The 20,071-nt window shown below is 43.6% G+C and overlaps 1 protein-coding gene across 7 annotated transcripts in view; it reads left to right on the top strand.

The window, feature by feature from the left end:
- The window catches only part of LOC308403440 (protein NLRC3-like), a 63,328-nt gene that overhangs the window by 3,936 nt on the left and 39,321 nt on the right, over positions 1 to 20,071 (top strand). For 2 of the 7 annotated variants that reach the window (XR_013972906.1, XM_080892848.1), the window contains exons 2-7: positions 10,046 to 10,204; positions 10,400 to 10,518; positions 10,774 to 10,875; positions 11,868 to 11,946; positions 12,108 to 12,294; positions 12,456 to 14,256. Coding sequence is in view for 6 of the 7 variants with exons in the window: in XM_080892848.1 (XP_080748974.1) it covers positions 10,154 to 10,204; positions 10,400 to 10,518; positions 10,774 to 10,875; positions 11,868 to 11,946; positions 12,108 to 12,294; positions 12,456 to 14,256 (2,339 nt within the window). In the remaining variant the exon portion in view is untranslated. Of the gene's footprint in view, positions 1 to 6,563; positions 6,618 to 10,045; positions 10,314 to 10,388; positions 10,519 to 10,773; positions 10,876 to 11,867; positions 11,947 to 12,107; positions 12,295 to 12,455; positions 14,257 to 20,071 lie in introns of those variants that run through there. The other 5 variants (XM_080892849.1, XM_080892850.1, XM_080892851.1 and 2 more) reach the window with 5 other exon arrangements.

Consider the following 20,071-nt stretch of genomic DNA (forward strand, 5'->3'; position numbering starts at 1 on the left):
TATGAAACCAGTTTGGTCAGGATGAATTAAGAGGGGGGGTATTTTCTCCAGTCTCTTTGGGAGAGCTTTGCAGATTATTTTGAGGTCTACATTTATAAGGGATATCGGATGATAGCTTTAAGGATATACAGGGTCTTTGCCTGGTTTTAGCAGGAGATTAGTGTTTGCAGAATTCATATTTGATGGAAGTCTGACCTTTTCTTTGATTTCTAACAACGTTCTTTTAAAAAACTGGTGCTAGAATCGTCCAGAATTCTTTGTAGAATTCTGCAGGAAAGCCGTCTGGACCTGGAGCCTTATTATTGGGCATACTTATCAGGGCTTCCTGGAGTTCACCTGATGTCAGTCGCGAATCCAGTGCCATTGCTTGAGAGTCTAATAATTTTGGGAGAGTTATGTTGTCCAAAAACTGATCAATTTCCTTTTTAGATGGGTTTATTTGTGGTGAATACAACGTTTTATAGAAATCCCTGAAAATGTTGTTTATTTGTTTCGGTTCATATATTGTGTTCCCAGATGAATCTTGAACAGCACATATAGTTGTTTTTTCTTTATTTATTTTTAGCTGGTTTGCTAGAAATTGACTGGATTTATGACTATGTTCATAATTTTGTAAGCGTAGTCTTTGTACTAAGAATTTTTTTTTATCAATTATCTCATTTAATTCTAGTTTTATTTTGCGTATTTTGTTCAATGTTTCCTGATCTTGGTCGCACGCGTAGGCTTCTTCTAGGGATTTGATGTTTTTTTTCTAGTTCCTGAATATTTTTGTTTTCTTTTTTCTTTTTATGTGATGAGAAAGAAATTATTTTACCTCTCATCACAGCTTTCCCATGAAACAGAAGCTGATGTTCCGGGAATGTCATTAAAGTCTAAATATGAAGTCCACTCTTTTTTAAAATATTTAATAAAGTCTTCATCTTTAAGCAGCGATGTATTAAATCTCCAGTTTTTACTTGGCGTAGTATTATTCTTGTGCATTAGTGTTAAAGATACAGGAGCATGATCGCTGACAGCTATAGGGTGAATCTCAGTGTCTGAAATGTTTCTCAGCAGTGAGCTGCTGACCAAAAAATAATCCAGACGAGAGTAGGAGTGATGAACATGTGAGAAAAAAGTATATTCCTTACTGGTGGGGTGAAGGGAGCGCCACGCATCGCAAAGACCAAAGTCGCTCATATACTGTTTGATTATATTTGTGGACTGCCAATTACGCTGAGTTCCTGCTGTATTGAGCCTATCCATGTCTTCATTTAGTCCAAGGTTGAGGTCACCTCCAAGAACAAGTGTGCCATCTAAGTGTTCAGAGAGTGCACTGAAAAAACCGTGAAAGAATGAGGGATCATCAACATTTGGACCATATACGCTTGCAATACATAGCTTTTTATCAAGTATAGATAGTTTAATGATTAAGAATCTGCCCTCTGGATCTATAACTGTATCGAGTACTGTGAAATTAATTTTTTTATGGATTAAAATTGCTACTCCCCTTTGTCTAGAAGTATAACAAGCTGAGAACACATTAGGAAACTCAGGTTTTTTAAGTTCATTCGAACCTCTAAGAGGTCTGTGGGTCTCTTGCAAAAGGACAACATCTGCCTGTAGTTTTTGAGTTGGTTAAATATTTTTAACCTCTTTTCTCTGGAGCCAGCTCCATTTATATTCCATGTAATGAACCTCAGTGCACCCATAGATGTGTGTGTATAACTAGGGATGTATGCTGTGTGCGTCGCTTAGACAGGTGGAGAGAATACGTCACTTGTTCATAAATAACGAGAAGGAGAGAGAGAAAAAAATGTGTGGTGAGATGCTCCCTGAGTTTGACTATGTGTGTGCATATTTACTAATATGAGTAGGCTTGGCTTAAGTGTGTGTATCCCATAGGTCTGTGTGCGCTGTCTGACTGATGTAAATGTGCTGCTGTTGAGCGCATGATTGTGCGTGATCATGCTGTGCTTATGTGTCGAAATAAAGGATGTTGTTTGTGGATGAGTGTGGAAGCAGGTGATCAAAGCAGTGAAATAAATAAAGAAAGAAACCAAGGACAAGGGTGAGCAGCGTAAAAACAAGAGGGGGAAAAGAGAAAAAAAAACGAGAAAAAAACAAAACAAAAATGTAAACATTCCAATTAAATCACTGACGGAGAGTGACGGTGTTAATTCTGCTATGAAATCACACTTAACATGCGATTTGATACCGGTAAGTTCAACAGATGTTAATGCAAGTTAGTGTGAGTGGATAGGGAAAGGGTGTAGCTGATTCTTATCTGGTGTGAGGTTAATAAAGCCACGGAGTGGATGGACATGGATGACTTGGATTTGACATGGATGGAAACTCTGGTATGAACATCATTCATAGAACAACTTCCAGCTTCTTTTGCTCGGCTACAGTTTGGATGGATTTGCATTTAAAGATGCAACAAGATTAAAATGGTTAGGGTCAGGAGGTCAAAGGTCAGAGCTCCTGTGGGTCTGAGGGCGGCCTCACGCTGGAGACGGATGAAGGAGTCTGACCTGAGCCAGTGTTTGACATGAACACATCAGCACAGCTGTCAGTGAGCCTAACGACAGCCGTTAGCATCATTTCAGTGTTTCAGTCATTTAAAAACACTTCCTGTCACTGTGGTGGTTACAGTGACATCATGCAGTTTGTGCTTTGACCTCCAGAGGGTGACAAATCAGCACAGACAGAGAGCTCCATTCAAACTTTGCTGCCATCAGGAATAATTCTTCAAATATAATCATCAGTGTTTGAGCAGTTATGATATCAGGGACAATCTAGACACGTGTGACAATACTGAACATGTCACATGACACACCTTAAACATCATGTGATCCACTCTCAGTCTGCACTTTGATTCATGACTTCAACAGGTTGAAATGAGCTTTGAAGAAACATTCAGTGAAATAAATCTTTCATGGATTCATGTGAGCAGCAGATGAACTTTGTACCAACAACATCTTCAATAACAGAGTCTGAATGAAGCTCAGGTGTTGATGCTGCTCACTGATTGGACGCTTGGTTTCAGCTCTGCTCTCAGTCTTTACTGCACAGGTGAAGGTAGAAAGTGTGACTGGATCTATAGACTGGAAACAGAGAAACATGCTGAACATTTGAAGCTTTGCAGCAGAAATGTTCATGTTACAAATACAGCAGAGCTGATCTGGGATCAGTGTGTTCACACCTGCAGCTACAACAAGGTTTCATGTCTCCACACGTCAGCATGTGAACTTTACTCTGACTCAGTCTGAGCAGTCAGACGGCATATTTTTAAAGTTAACACATCAGCACACACAGAGCTGAGCCCCTCCCACCTGTGCTGAGTTTCAGGTGGAGCCCCGCCTCCTTCCAGGAAGCAGCTCACCTGTGTGTCCGTGTTTAGTGTCCTGGGGCCCGTTCTTCGTACGTCGCTTACTACATCCAAGATCAAATGACACATCCAAGACCAAATCATCGCGCTAACCGTGAGCTCGCTAATCCGGTTCTCCGAACACACCTGCTGTTGACGATTAGTACAGCTGTGAGATCACTGGGTGTCGTAAAAGGGGCTACGCATCGATAGTAGAAACATTGATCGGCAACCCTCTGATTGGTTGGCGAAAATGTCGAAGGGGCGCGCTCGGTATTTTTCGGCAGCAGAGCAAGAACCCTTGAGTGAGGGATTTCAGGAGTTTCAGAGTTTAATCAGAACGCAAGGGAACACTGCAAAGGCTGCAAAAGCAAGGAGAGAGGGCTGGCAGAAAGTTGCTGACAAATCAAACTCGTAAGTAATTTACTAATAATAATAATAATGGATTGGGTTTATATAGCGCTTTTCAAGGCACCCAAAGCGCTTTACAATACCACTATTCAGTCACTCTCACATTCACACACTGGTGGAGGCAGCTACGGTTGTAGCCACAGCTGCCCTGGGGCAGACTGACAGAAGCAAGGCTGCCATATCGCGCCATCGGCCCCTCTGGCCAACACCAGTAGGCGGTAGGGTAGATTTATTATATTACACTATATTATCCAATAATATATTACATTATATTATGTTATATTATATCCCCTTTCACATTAGAGCCACAACAGGACCCACTAGAACATGGGAACAAGTAAAAGTGGAATATAAGAATATTCTACAGAATGGTAATATTTATCACTTATATTGCTTTTCGTCTCTTGGAAAGAGACCCTGAAATAATCTGTTAGTTTGTTCATAACAGCAACCAAGAAAAGGGCAGAGCAAAAAAAAGACAGGTGGTGGTCCTGCACCCCCTCGTCAACAAGTTGGTTAAGTGAATAATACCCTCACGGGAAGATCGATATCTCTCTATGAGCACACTGTCGCGCTGAGCTGAAGGATCCTGTCTATCCCGCAATATACGCTGAATTCTGAGGACTCTCCTTATCAATCTTGCACCTTCCTCAATGGGTGGCTCGCGTAAACGGACAGGACATGGCAGCAACAGGCTTCCCAAATCCACCTTCGCTTTTATAGCCGTGGTCTCTCATCTTGATTACACGAAGTAATTTACAATTACTACTCTGAACTATGAATTACATCTGTAATAATCACATACATGTAATAGAATGTTAATAGTACATTTCCCTTTTTTAGGAAATGACCTGTATGTATCTGTGTGACATCAATAAAAGGATCAAGTGCTGCATTATCTTTAGTTACATTGATGTTATTTATTTATGGTGAAACAGTGGTGGAATATCGCTGTTGCTTTCATATAAATGAAGCTGACATACCTGCGTGGCCGCGATCTAATCCTGTTTACATAAAGTAAACAGGGACTTGCTATGACAGCAAGTCCCGGATGAGCTTCGGGGAACCGAACGATCCAAGATCACGCGAAATCGTCAACAATCTAATCCAGCTAACTTACTTAGCGAGGTACGAAGAACGGGCCCCAGGTGTGGAGTGGAGCTTGTTGTTGGTGTGTGAAGAAACTGTAAGTTTGCTTTGTTTCCTCCTTTAACAGTTTGTCTTTAGGAACTTTACTGTTTGTTCAGCTCGTGTTTGATTTCTTCACACAACAAACTGTGTGTGTTTGTATTTCCGGTCTCTCCATTAAAGTCAGTGTGTAATGTTTTCCTGGCTAACATCAGCTTTGTGCAGCTTAGTTCAGCACAAATCTGCCGCTCCATAGTTCACGGTAACGGACTCACAGCTGGACCAACGAGGCCGAGTGTGTCCGCCACTCTGAGCTACGTTCATGTTTGTGTACTTGTAGTTTGTACTTTGTGAGTTCACTCAGAGCCCACAGAGGACGCAGCGTACGTGATGATGTCACAGCCCTTTACCTCCTTTACTGTCACTGTGATTAATATTTACACACGACACACCTGACAGCATGTTAATGCTAAGCTAACACTAAGCTAACGCTAAGCTAGCCAAGAACCCAGAGTGACGTTAAAGCTGAGTAAACACTGACCCCAGACCAGCACCGTGATAAAGTGAGCTGCTGCTGCTGAACTTGAACAGGTAACAAAGTGATGAGCAGTCAGGCTGCAGGTTTCTACCTGTTCATGTTTCTACAGTAGAATCACTTTGAAGTGTCTTTGTGCTGTTTCATCTTTGATTTGTGTTCATAAACACTCAGAGAAACATCACGTGACCTCATCAGGATCTGTGTCGGTGTGTGGGGCTGTACCTCAGCTTTATGTTGTTACATGCTCATTTGTTCATTTTACACAGTAACATCAAAGTAATGTTATGAGGAGTAATGAAGTAACGTACTCCATTACTTTTAATTAAAGTGTTTTGTGTAATATGTGTAATAATGACTGTTTTGAGTAATGACCAACACTGATCACAACAAAGAGGAAATGCCTCCAACATGCACAAACATTTGAGCCACAACATGCAGTTAATGTGCACAAATGTCTTTGATATGCTGCTCAGTGATGGTGGTGACTGTCAGAGCAGAGCTACTGAGAATCAATAAGTAATATCAATGATGGGATCAGAATCACTAAATTCTTCTCATCCCTGTCAGTATCATACATGTGCTGTATAATGTGATAAATGTAGAGGTGCTGGCTGTTCTCTCACTCTGCTGTTTAGCTGTAAAGGACGCCTCCCTGCCTTTGTCTCATTCATGACCTTTAATAGTCTCTTCTAACATGCAGAGATCTGTATGATCTGTTTCATAGAGTCTAACCAGCCTGTACAGGTAACAACAACAGTCACTGCATCACTGACACACAAACGTCATCTCTGTCAATAACAACATTCATACATGGAATAAAAACACATCAGTGGATCATTGCTGGAGCTGCCTGGACTTCAGTCTTCAGGATCTCAGCCAACAGCATCGACATGCTGCTCCAGATGTTTGTGCTCCAGATGTTTGTGCTCCAGATGTCTGTGCTCCAGATGTCTGTGCTCCAGGTGTCTGTGCTCCAGATGTCTGTGCTCCTGGTGAACAGGCTCTCAGTTTCCTCCTTTAAATAAGTGTTTATATTGTAGTTATATTGTTGACCCACTATTTATCGTGTTACTTATCACATGATCAGTGGTGAGCATCTCTTTCCCTCTCAGGTTTAAATAGATCACAGCTGAAGAAGCTTCTCTGATGAAACATCTTCCAGAAACTTAAAGACGTCTCTTTTCTCTCAAGGTTCAAGGTTCTTTATTTGTCACATGCATAGTTATACAAGTATAACACACAGTGAAATGTAGCCTGACACGCTCCTCGACATGTTGGGGGGGGGGGGGGGGGGGTGTAGAGGAAGAACATTATATATATAAAAAACACCCAGCACGCCCCTGCGGGCGGTTTATCCTTCAAGCTCGGGTCCTCTACCAGAGGCCTGGGAGCTTGAGGGTCCTGCGCAGTATCTTAGCTGTTCCCAGGACTGCGCTCTTCTGGACAGAGATCTCCGATGTTGTTCCTGGGATCTGCTGGAGCCACTCGCCTAGCTTGGGAGTCACCGCACCTAGTGCTCCGATTACCACGGGGACCACCGTTACCTTCACCCTCCACATCCTCTCGAGCTCTTCTCTGAGCCCTTGGTATTTCTCCAGCTTCTCGTGTTCCTTCTTCCTGATATTGCTGTCATTCGGAACCGCTACATCGATCACTACGGCCATCTTCTTCTGTTTGTCTACCACCACTATGTCCGGTTGGTTAGCCATCACCATTTTGTCCGTCTGTATCTGGAAGTCCCACAGGATCTTAGCTCGGTCATTCTCCACCACCCTTGGGGGCATCTCCCATTTTGACCTCGGGACTTCCAGGTTATACTCGGCACAGATGTTCCTGTACACTATGCCGGCCACTTGGTTATGGCGTTCCATGTATGCCTTGCCTGCTAGCATCTTGCACCCTGCTGTTATGTGCTGGATTGTCTCTGGGGCATCTTTACACAGCCTGCACCTGGGGTCTTGCCTGGTGTGATAGACCCCAGCCTCTATGGATCTTGTGCTCAGAGCTTGTTCTTGTGCTGCCATGATTAGTGCCTCTGTGCTGTCTTTCAGTCCAGCTTTGTCCAGCCACTGGTAGGATTTCTGGATATCAGCCACCTCCTCTATCTGCCGGTGGTACATACCGTGCAGGGGCCTGTCCTTCCATGATGGTTCCTCGTCTCCCTCCTCTTTCTTGGGTTTCTGCTGCCTGAGGTATTCACTGAGCACTCGGTCAGTTGGGGCCATCTTCCTAATGTATTCTTGGATGTTCGTTGTCTCATCCTGGACTGTGGTGCTGACACTCACCAGTCCCCGGCCCCCTTCCTTCCGCTTAGCGTACAGCCTCAGGGTGCTGGATTTGGGGTGAAACCCTCCATGCATGGTAAGGAGCTTTCTTGTCTTTATGTCAGTGGCTTCTATCTCCTCCTTTGGCCAGCCTATTACCCCAGCAGGGTACCTGATCACGGGCAGGGCGTACGTGTTGATGGCCCGGATCTTGTTCTTACCATTCAGCTGACTCCTCAGGACTTGCCTGACCCTCTGCAGGTACTTGGTGGTTGCAGCTTTTCTAGCGGCCTCTTCATGGTTCCCATTCGCCTGTGGGATCCCCAAGTACTTGTAACTGTCCTCTATGTCTGCAATGTTGCCTTCTGGTAGTTCAATCCCCTCAGTTCTGACTACCTTCCCTCTCTTTGTTACCATCCGACTACACTTCTCCAGTCCGAACGACATTCCAATGTCATTGCTGTATAGCCTGGTAGTGTGGATCAGTGAATCGATGTCTCGTTCACTCTTGGCATACAGCTTGATGTCATCCATGTACAGGAGGTGGCTGACAACTGCTCCGTTCTGTAGTCGGTATCCGTAGCCAGTCTTGTTAATGATCTCACTGAGGGGGTTCAGGCCTATGCAGAACAGCAGTGGGGACAGAGCATCTCCTTGGTAGATCCCGCACTTGATGGTGACTTGTGCTATGGGCTTGGAGTTTGCCTCTAGTGTTGTACGCCACATCCCCATTGAGTTCCTGATGAAGGCTCTTAGGGTCCCATTGATCTTGTACAATTCTAGGCATTCCAGTATCCAGCTGTGGGGCATTGAGTCATAGGCCTTCTTGTAATCAATCCAGGCAGTGCACAGGTTGGTCAGTCTGGTCTTGCAGTCTCGGCTGATTGTTCTGTCTACCAGTAGCTGGTGTTTTGCGCCTCTGGTATTCTTGCCAATTCCTTTCTGTGTCCCGCTCATGTATTGACTCATGTGCCTGTTCATCTTAGCCGATATGATGCCATGTAGTACTGAGGCAGGTTATTGGTCGGTAGTTGGAGGGGACCGGTCCCTTCTTGGGGTCCTTGGGGATCAGGACCGTCCGGCCTTCAGTTAGCCATTCCGGATGTCTCTCGTTAACTAGCAGCTGGTTCATTTGTGCTGCCAGACGCTCGTGGAGTGCAGTCAGCTTCTTCAGCCAGTAGGCGTGAACCATGTCGGGCCAACTCTTCATACTGGAGACCCTTTCTTGGATATCTGCCACTGTGATGGTTACTGGACCCTGTTCAGGGAGGTAGCTTGTTAGTGTCGGTAATCGTGGTTGTAGGTATTGCCCGTAGTGCTGCATTAACATCATCTAGCAGATCTTCTGAGGGAACTTCACGTAATCTTGGTAACCGGCTACGCGGGATCCAGGTTTCAAGCTTGGCCATGATCCTATTTTTCAGGTCAGTTCCTCTCGCACTCAACCATCCTTCTCCTATCGCACTTGGGGCTATGTACCCAATCTCGGGTGGGGGTGATGATATCTCCCCCCTGTCCTGGCGTCCTGACTCCTCCTTGCCGTAGCATTTGTGTTGTACCTCGTCAATCTCTAGCTGTGAGAGCAGTCCCTTCTTTCGAATGTTGGAACACTGAGCTACTAGTTGTTTCGCCGTCATTGTGGATGTTGGGTATCGAAGAATCCATAGGTCCCTCATCCTATTCATGTAGCCCCTTCCGCCGGGGTTACTTGCATAGTAGCATTCCAACAACGCCCTGTTTTCGTCTCTTGCCCACCGATGCCTTCTTGTTCCAGTAGCCCACTTTTCGTCAGGGTGCCCTGGTTCCTCAACACCTGACGCGGACCTTGTTGATCCGGGCGACGTCCGAGCCGGCATGCCTTCATATTTATCTGTCTCGCTCATGTCTGCGGTAGGCTTGCTTAGCATAGGGGGTCTAGCCTTAGGACCCTTACTGGATACAGACGCCCCAGGCAGGAATCGAACTTGCGATCCTCTGTTCCAAAGGCGTGTAGTCTAACCACTACGCTATCCAGCTGCTATTGGGGTATATACTATATACTACCCAGTGTATATACTATATATATATATATATATAGATATATATATATATAGATATATATATATATATATAGATATAGATATAGATATATATATAGTATATACACTGGGTAAATGTGCAGTAGTAGCAGCAAGCAGGTGAATTCTGTACATTAATAAGAATAGACATCTGACTATTTTACAGGATAGACAATATAAACATATTTAAAATTAAAGGAATTTGAAATGTACATTGTGCCTTGGTTTAGAGTGTCTGGAAGAGAGTCCTGTCTCAGTCAATTATAGATGATGTGAGAGGGCGGGTGTGTGTGTTTAGGGCACGGATGGCTTGGGGATAGAAGCTCCTCTTGAGTCTCTCTGTCCTTGCCCGGATGATGCGGAACCTTCTACCAGATTGCAGAAGTTGGAACAATTTGTTGCCAGGATGGGACGGGTCCTTCAGTATCTGCGCTGCTCTAGTCCGGCATCTCCTGGTGTAGGTGTCCTGAAGTGGGGGGAGAGCAATTCTCCAAGCTCCTTAGATCACATGACCTGGATGACTGACCCTACAGACATATTGACCTGGTTTCTAGGTCACATGACAGGTCAGAGGTCAGCGACTGTAACTCAGTTACTTCTGTTAATGTGAACTCACTGAGTGTTTGTGGTTTACCTCTCAGACTGACTGAAGATGATGATGGAGGAAGAGGAGGACAGAGCAGAGTCTGCAGGGTCCAGCTGTCCGTCTGTGAGGAGTGACCGGTCCAAAGATCTAAATCCAGCCTTCAGTGGTGAACCTGGAGCAACGAGGTCAGAGAGCTGAACTCACTGAGTAACAGAAATAATTCTGCACTGACATTATAATCAGTGTTGACTCTGGTTGATTGTCTGACTGTGTTTGTGAGCTGAGAGGAAATGAAAATGAGTTTGTAACAAAAATCAGTTTTGTCCAGTTTTCCTGTAAAAAGCTGAACTCTAATCTAAGAGGATGTTACTGACAGGAAACAGCTGCATTATCTGCAGTCTGTGTGATCACAGTTGCTTCAATCATGTTTGTGTCTGCAGAGGTCAGAGGTCACAGTCTGCAGGGTCCAGCTGTCCGTCTGTGAGGAGTGACTGGTCCAAAGATAGCAATCCACTCTTCAGTGGTGAACCTGGAGCAACGAGGTCAGAGAGCTGTGATGACTCCTTTACATGTTTGTGTTTCCTGGATAAATATGACCTGAAACATCCTCAGATTGTTACAAAGATTCATTAAAAAGAAAACAATGAAAGAGAAAAGATCCAAATGTTCGACTTGGTCATTTGCTGTTTGAGGACAGTGATGCTCATATCTGTGGGGAAAGTGTGACCTGAGTGGGTTCATGTTTGTCTTTAAAGAACAGAGCTGCTCTGATTCTCTTTGTGTCTGATCTGTTAAACAGTCTGAGAGGTCACACAGAGACCCAGCAGCTAAAGCCTGGATCATACTGGCTGCTGTTACTCCATCAGGACAACACTGAACCACAGTGGTGTGGATGTAGTGGATAAATCCCACCATACTGATGCTCAGAGTTAATCACAGGGAACAAAACCAGATGTTACCTTCAGATTGTGACCTTTGGAGTGGACGATGCAGATTTCAATAGAGAATAAATGTTGTTGTTTTTCAGCTGTGAAGAAAGAATCTAATTTTCTGAACTTAAGAATTTATGATGCTGGAAACAACATGGAGACTATAACACAACATTTCCACTGTGTTCATAGAATGAATGTAAAACTGTCAGACATTCATTAAATATGCAAAATGTCCACAGAAGCATCAGAGGGTCAGACGTGAAGCACTCAGTGATTTTGATCAAATGACTCATCAGTTATTGATCTGTACTACACTGATCTACCACGTTAGTAAAGCTGGTGTTCTGGTGGTGGAGGGAGACTCGGATCATGTTCTGGTTTTGGAGCAGTGATCTGCTGATGGTTCAGTTTAATGAGCTTCTTCAAAATCATCCCTGACATCACCACTGAAAGGACGTCCATGAAAACAGACTGAAAATTACCGATATGTTCACAATCTGAGAGTTTAAAACTTGACAGACTTGATTCAGATGAAGTTATTTGAACAGAAACTCCTGGATCTTTATCCTGTGTTGATCTAATCCTTCATGGTTCCTCCACAGAGTGGACCAGCAGAGCTCAGAGGTTCCCAGTGGTCAGTCTGCCCAGCAGCATCAAACACAGCTGGACTCCATATTTATGGTCTGTACATGTACAACAACTACTGTTACATCTGTTCTGTTCACAGTCATCTCCATGCTGCTCTTTGTAGACCAGTGGATCGTCAGTGTGTCCAACATGGATCTGATGTTTGGCTCCATGATTTCAGTCTGATTGGCTCATTCATAAATATTCTGTTCCAGCTGCTGGAGGACAACATCATCACTTTTGTGAAGAATGAGCTGAAGAAGATCCAGAAGGTTCTGAGTCCAGGTTACCCAGAATGCTTAGAGAGTCAGAGGAGCAGCAGCAGAGAGGCGTTTGTGAAGATCACAGTGGACTTCCTGAGGAGAATGAAGCAGGAGGAACTGGCTGACCGTCTGCAGAGCAGTAAGAGGATTTCAAAAAGGATTTAAGCTGCTGGATGAATTTTCCATTCCATTCCAACATTTTCCAAGATGGAAGCAACATGGTTTAAAGAATCATTCTTTTTGGAATTAATTGTTTATTTCCACTTTCAAATTATGTTCTACATATTTCTTCTCATTCAGAACTTCAAGCTCCAGTTTGTCATCGTAACCTTAAATCCACCCTGAAGAAGAAGTTCCAGTGTGTGTTTGAGGGCATGGCTAAAGCAGGAAACCCAACCCTCCTGAATCAGATCTACACAGAGCTCTACATCACAGAGGGAGGGACTGCAGAGGTCAATGATGAACATGAGGTCAGACAGATTGAAACAGCATCCAGGAAACCAGACAGACCAGAAACAACAATCAGACAAGAAGACATCTTTAAAGCCTCACCTGGAAGAGACGAACCAATCAGAACAGTGCTGACAAAGGGAGTGGCTGGCATTGGGAAAACGGTCTTAACACAGAAATACAGCCTGGACTGGGCTGAAGACAAAGCCAACCAGGACATCCAGTTCATATTTCCATTCACTTTCAGAGAGCTGAATGTGCTGAAAGAGGAAAAGTTCAGCTTGGTGGGACTTGTTCATCACTTCTTTACTGAAACCAAAGAAGCAGGAATCTGCAGCTTTGAAGACTTCCAGGTTGTGTTCACCTTTGATGGTCTGGATGAGTGTCGACTTCCTCTGGACTTCCACAAAACTACAATCCTAACTGACCCTAGAAAGTCCACCTCAGTGGATGTGCTGCTGATAAACCTCATCAGGGGGAAACTGCTTCCCTCTGCTCGCCTCTGGATAACCACACGACCTGCAGCAGCCAATCAGATCCCTCCTGACTGTGTTGGCATGGTGACAGAGGTCAGAGGGTTCACTGACCCACAGAAGGAGTACTACTTCAGGAAGAGATTCAGAGATGAGGAGCAGGCCAGCAGGATCATCTCCCACATCAAGACATCACGAAGCCTCCACATCATGTGTCACATCCCAGTCTTCTGCTGGATCACTGCTACAGTTCTGGAGGATGTGCTAGAAACCAGAGAGGGAGGACAGCTGCCCAAGACCCTGACTGAGATGTACATCCATTTCCTGGTGGTTCAGGCCAAAGTGAAGAAGGTCAAGTATGATGGAGGAGCTGAGACAGATCCACACTGGAGTCCAGAGAGCAGGAAGATGATGGAGTCTCTGGGAAAACTGGCTTTTGATCAGCTGCAGAAAGGAAACCTGATCTTCTATGAACCAGACCTGACAGAGTGTGGCATCGATATCAGAGCAGCCTCAGTGTACTCAGGAGTGTTCACACAGATCTTTAAAGAGGAGAGAGGACTGTACCAGGACAAGGTGTTCTGCTTCATCCATCTGAGTGTTCAGGAGTTTCTGGCTGCTCTTCATGTCCATCTGACCTTCATCAACTCTGGACTCAATCTGCTGGAAGAACAACAAACAACCTCCAAGAAATCTAAATTATTTAACAAACCAAACCTACAATCTCTCCACCAGTGTGCTGTGAACAAGGCCCTACAGAGTCCAAATGGACACCTGGACTTGTTCCTCCGCTTCCTCCTGGGTCTTTCACTGAAGACCAATCAGACTCTCCTACGAGGTCTGCTGACACAGACACGAAGTAGCTCACAGACCAATAAGAAAACAGTCCAGTACATCAAGGAGAAGCTCAGTGAGAATCTGTCTGCAGAGAAAAGCATCAATCTGTTCCACTGTCTGAATGAACTGAATGATCGTTCTCTAGTGGAGGAGATCCAACAGTCCCTGAGATCAGGACGTCTCTCCACAGATGAACTGTCTCCTGCTCAGTGGTCAGCTCTGGTCTTCATCTTACTGTCCTCAGAAGAAGATCTGGATGTGTTTGACCTGCAGAAATACTCTGCGTCAGAGGAGGCTCTTCTGAGGCTGCTGCCAGTGGTCAAAGCCTCCAACAAAGCTCTGTGAGTACATTTCTACTCATGTCTTTACTTTTAACATCCAACTGTGTCAGTAATTTATTTCACCAGGTTTTCTGTCTTTGTATGAGTTTGTATCCTAAAGTTTTGGGATTTCTCCAATACAACTGTAACCTCTTTGATGCCTCCAGAACTCGGTGTACTCGAGACGCTGGATTCACCATAAACTCTGATCATCACTGCTGCTGTTATGTTATCAGTCTTTGTTTAAAAGACTTAGGCTGCATGTGCCTGATGTTGTGATACTTCATATTCACATGGATGCTCCTAGATACATTTCTACTGCAGGTCTATTTTTAGTCACAAATGTTGGTGAAACACTTGCTTTTACATGCATGGTGGGTCCTGCATTAAAGAAAGCATTTGAATTACTCAGTGAATCATGGCAGCCAGAGAAACATCCTTAGTTCCACTTTAAACTAAACTCTGCTTCGGTCTTCCACAGTGTGTTTGTTGTTTCTTTGTTGTTGTTGGCCTGCTCTCTCCTCTCACTCCAATCTGGTTGCAGCAGATGTTTGTCCCTCCCTGAACCTGCAGACTTGGGTGCAGCACCTCAGTTCATCTTCAGTCTGAAACCAGCTGTTGTAGCTATATCCCCTCAAGCACACCTTCCCTGGTCATCTCTGCTGTGGTTGCTATAAAATTTTATCTTGATTTAAAAAAAGACTTGATGCCATTTGCTGGCAGCATGGTGCCTGTTTGTCTTTGATGATAAACTGCAGCACAGTCTAAAGCAAACCTTCTGACTTTATTGACTTTATGCATGTATATATTCTTCCTGTTCACCTTGGACACACAACAACTCTGTTTGTTGTGATTGGATCTAGAACAGCCAACATATCCTAATCTAGATGATTTCTAAGGTGGTATCTGGGAGGAAAAGTTAAAAATCAGCTTGGATGGCCTGTACTGTATGATGGCCTTCGTTGCACCACATTGATAGCCATGCAGGGTGGTTCACTCCTTGGACAAGAAGACCGAGGAGTGAGCCACCCTTGGTCAACGCTTGGTCATTCAAGCTCACTGTTTTCCCCTTGTTGGTTGGTGATAAGTATTTTTTTTTACCTGACTTATAGTCATCATTGTCTTCAAATTAACTCACACACTGCTGACTGCTGTAGCTTACCTGGCTGAGCAGGTGACCCATGCACTGAAGGTTAGAGTCATGACTCCAGGGCCTGGTTTGAGTCTGCCCAAGACCATTTCCTGTGTGTTATTCTCCTCACTTCTCCCTCCCTTCCTGTCTTCTCTGTCCTATACAGTGAAGACAAAAGGCCTCAAGTTGTGAAAACTCTTCCCCTTCATCATCTTCCATCTCTCTCATCTAAAATCACCAGTATTCTCTGAGTAGAGAATCTTTTCACAATCTTGAATGATAAGGATCCAAGTGGGTAAAGTTATTTATTTGTTGTGTTCCTATTTGCAGCTGGGATAGATTAAGAAAAACTATCGGCTGCCAAAATTACATCCAGTTTAGAAGACAAACATTGAGTGAAGTGTTTGTTTCATCATCCTTCACAACTCATCAATCAGGTGTCACAAACTGCAGCAGAACAGTACAAAGCATGTCATACTGGGTGGCTGCAACAACCAGAGTTTTACCTACCTTTGGTATTTCTTGACAGCATGAGCGTAATATTTACTGAACAGAGTCATCTTCGGTAATCTTTTCAGATTCAGATTCAGAACACTGTATTTATTTTCAAGGGGCAATTAGGATACTGACCTTGCCAACCATACATACAATACACAAACATCACATTGGGGAGACAGGTCAGGCTAGGTAGCTGGCCGGTCAGCCGCTAAAGCAGTGACCCGGAACCGAACAGCAGAAAATGCACAACATCAGGAAAGATGAGGAGAAAAAAGAACTCCTCCCAGACTGAGCTCCAACAGGGAGATCAGTTTAAGAACAGAAAAAAAATGACCTCAGCGCAGAGCACATGAAAACTCTTAATACGCCATAAAAACACATGACAAGCAACAGGGATGGGTAAAAGGTGAGCGACAGCCGGTGTAGACAGCGCACCCGGGCCTGCAGCATTAGCGCTGGTCCCCTCGACCCACCATCTGCACTGGGAGGGGATAAGCATGCTTAGGATGGGAAGGAACAGTCTAAACACCGTCTGTCATCAGGGTGAGATTTGTTATGTTCAGCTCCAGCCTTGAGACCACAGCTGGCGCCGGTATGTTAGCCGCATGAAATGATGGTGGTTTTCTTTGGTGCGAACAACTGCATGTCAATTTCACAGCTGATCTAACAGTCCGTCACTCGTCTCTCAATCTCCCGTTGGAGAGCCACAAACTTCTCAGAGAGGTTATCGGTTTTGTGCTCAAAGAGCAAAGTCTGAGAACTCACGACCACCATGAGCTTCTTCAAGATCTTATACGTGCTGCGTTCCATGAGCCCAATTTGAGAAGTCACGACCCGTCCATTGTTTCAGTCACAGCGGGCAGCCTTGTGGGGTTTTGAACAGCTGATTCTGCTTTCTTTAATCTTCAATAAGCCAGGGCCAAGCCAGCTTAGATAAACAAGAACCCTTTGCTGCTGTGAATGTCCGTGCTGCTATATTTCAGCATCAGGCTCTAAATGTACAAATGGATCTGAGAAGATTTCCAATCATGTTTCTACTAGGGCTGGGCGATATGACCCAAAATTCATATCTCAATATTTTTTAGCTGGATGGCGATATAAGATATATATCTCGATATATTTTTTTTTAAACCATAAAGTAAGAACAAAAAGAGAGTTCTTAGTCAAAGCTGTGTCCCAGATGTCACACAGGCACTTTTATTAACATAGAGCAGATGTACATAAAATTTACTCAAAAATAAATTATGAGCATTCATTAAATAATAATGCTCCATAAATAAAAGAAAACAATGTTGTTTTTGTGCATAACAAAAAGCTCACAATTGTGCAGTCAAAATGTAAACTAAAAGACGCTGAGCACAATAACAAAGACAGATTCCACAGCTGCTCTGTTCCCAACTTGTACTGCGTGACTGACAGCCTGGAGTTTGAAATCCGCTTCGCAACCACGTCTCTTAACAGGTGCCATTTATGGTCCTTATACACAGTAGGGTAATATTACGTTGAAGCACAGTACTTATCACTCCGCGAGGCTCAGCTGTAATGCTCCGACAATCCATCAAGCGGTGCAGCACCGTAGCTTACCAAAGTCGTACTAAAACATTTTTTGACAGATTGCTGAGCGCCGTGTTCCACATAAAATCGGTTCACGGCCATCAAGCACAACCAGAAATCATACATAAGGCTTTTGAGAAAATGAAAGGATTTTAGTCCGTGCAGCACCTCTGGGCTTCATGGCGTTAGCGTGGTTAGCTCGTTAGCGTGGTTAGCTAGCTAACACGTTGACGCCGTCCAGCCCCACGCACGGGTCGATGCGTTAACTCATTAACGGAGATTTGCCGTGTCCATCTTGTCGCTTCCTGCAGGTGAAGCGATGGGGGAGGAGGGGGAGTTGTGTTCAGTGAAGGAGAGGCGAGGCCAAGTAACATTATAAAGAGAGGCAAACTTGCGGCTCCACAAGTATAACTAGAAAAATTTGCATTTCCTGCGAAAATGCTGTGTGGATGCCTTAACGCTGAAGATGTCGGCTGAAAAAAGCTGAAAAAAACAAAAAACATTGCCCTGAGCAGGATTTGAACCAGGCCCTTCTGGTCTAAAGGAGGCGACTCACCTCACTGCGCCAAACTCATTCTCACAAAGAAGAGGTGGAGAGACTGACAATTCTGGTGAAATTAGCAGAAGCTGCTTAGAATTGTGCTGATAAGAGGTGAAAAGGCTAATAATTTTGCATAAAAGAGGTGAATCAGAAGAATTTCTGCTGAAAAGAGGTAAAGAAGCAAAAGGATGAGCTGAAAAGAGATGAATCAGGAGAATTTCTGCTCAAAAGAGTTTTTTCTGAAAACAGCTGAGATTTGTGCTAATAAGAGGTGAAAAGGCTGAAAGTCTTTCAGAAGAGGTGAATAAGCAGGAGTTGGGCATAAAAGAGGTGAAAATTTTGCTGAAAAGAGTTCAATCAGCTGAATTTCTGCTCAAAAGAGTTTTTTCTGAATACAGCTGAGATTTGTGGTGATAAGAGGTGAAAAGGCTGAAAACTTTGCAGTAAAGAGATGAATCAGCAGAATTTCTGCTCAAGAGTTCAATCAGCAGAATTTCTGCTGAAAAGAGTTGCTGATTAGAGTTCAATCAGCAGAATTTCTGCTGAAAAGAGTTCAATTAGCAGAATTTCTGCTCAAAATAGTTCAATCAGCAGAATTTCTGCTGAAAAGCTTAAAATTCTAATGAAAACAGCAAAAGAGGCTGAGATTTGTGGTGATAAGAGGTGAAAATGCTGAACCAATCAGAGGTACTGGTTCTGTCTGCTTCATCAGGCTGTGTACTTGTATGTATTTCTGCCATAGACTGTTAACAAGAATCTGAGGTCCATATTAGAAAAGCTGCTAAAATCATAAATGTTTGCAGAATTGTAATAAATTATCAATATGAATTACGGTCTGTGATGGTGTATCAATTTGTAGTGAAAAAAACATGTGGGCCAAGGTGGAATCGAACCTACGACCTTCGGTCTGAAGATCCGTTTCATTACCAATCACGCCACCTGGAAAGGGGGCGGGGCGACTCAAAAACAGGATGATGAGCAGTCAGAATTAGATCGCGGTGAGAGGCGAAAAACGCCGTGTTTTGGAGTTACAAAACGTCATGTAACTCAGAAACTAGGTGGGATGGAAGCATAATTCTTGCACTGGGTGAATCAGCGGACTTTGGTGTACTTTGACTGCGATTTACATAGCTCTTTGTACCTCCGTCGTGTATGGAGCGCCAGGACTGCCGTAATGAATTAATTAAATACACCATTAAATAATTAATTAAATGTGGCAATAATTAATTAAAATTGGAATTAATTAATTAAATAAATAGTTATGACACATGTAATTAATTAATTATTGACACATTTAATTAATTATTTATGTATTTCACATTTTAATTAATTATTGACACATTTAATTAATTATTTATGTATTTCACATTTTAATTAATTATTGACACATTTAATTAATTATTGACACATTTAATTAATTATTTAATGATATATTTATTTATTTCATTTTGGCAGTCCTGGCGCCTGGCTCTCATCTTGAAATAATTTTATCTGTCAGCCTCACCCATCAAACTCAGGGGGCGGGGTTAACGCTGATCGAGTCAAAACCATTGCTTTGGCCTGGTGGCCACTGTTTCTAGCACACAACAACCGGCATGTGGAAGCTAACAGAACTGAACTTTGAAAAACCCTGTTTGTGTGTCACTAAATACCGTTTTAATATTTTTTTTAGCCGAGAATGTAGTGGTTTAATCTTCATGTGTCTGGTCGGTTTGTCAAGATACAGCCTCTTTGCAAAAGTGCTTCGATGATTTCGGAGATGTCTGCCCAGTCTCACGGCGAAGCGTGGGATAGACCTGCTCGCCTCGCAAGCAATCCCACCGACAAAGCGCAGGCCCCGGTACACAGCTGTAGTAACCCCCGCTGACTTCTTTTGCTGAGGTTATATTTATCGGTGTTTTATTTCCTAATGTTCTTATGTGTCCTACGTGTTTCAGTTGCCAATTCTGAATTATAACTAACATTAAAACATGTTTAAGGAGGAGAGAGAGCAAATAAATCTGTTTAACATCTGATATTTGGGTTTTTGTTCAGTAATCAGCGTGACCTGTGTATAAACGCATAAAAGAGATAACGTTGGTGTTTCTGTCATGTAGTAACTGCTTTAACTG

The sequence above is a fragment of the Rhamphochromis sp. 'chilingali' genome (genome assembly GCF_963969265.1).
Source record: "Rhamphochromis sp. 'chilingali' genome assembly, chromosome: 1".
Taxonomy (NCBI): domain Eukaryota; kingdom Metazoa; phylum Chordata; class Actinopteri; order Cichliformes; family Cichlidae; genus Rhamphochromis; species Rhamphochromis sp. 'chilingali'.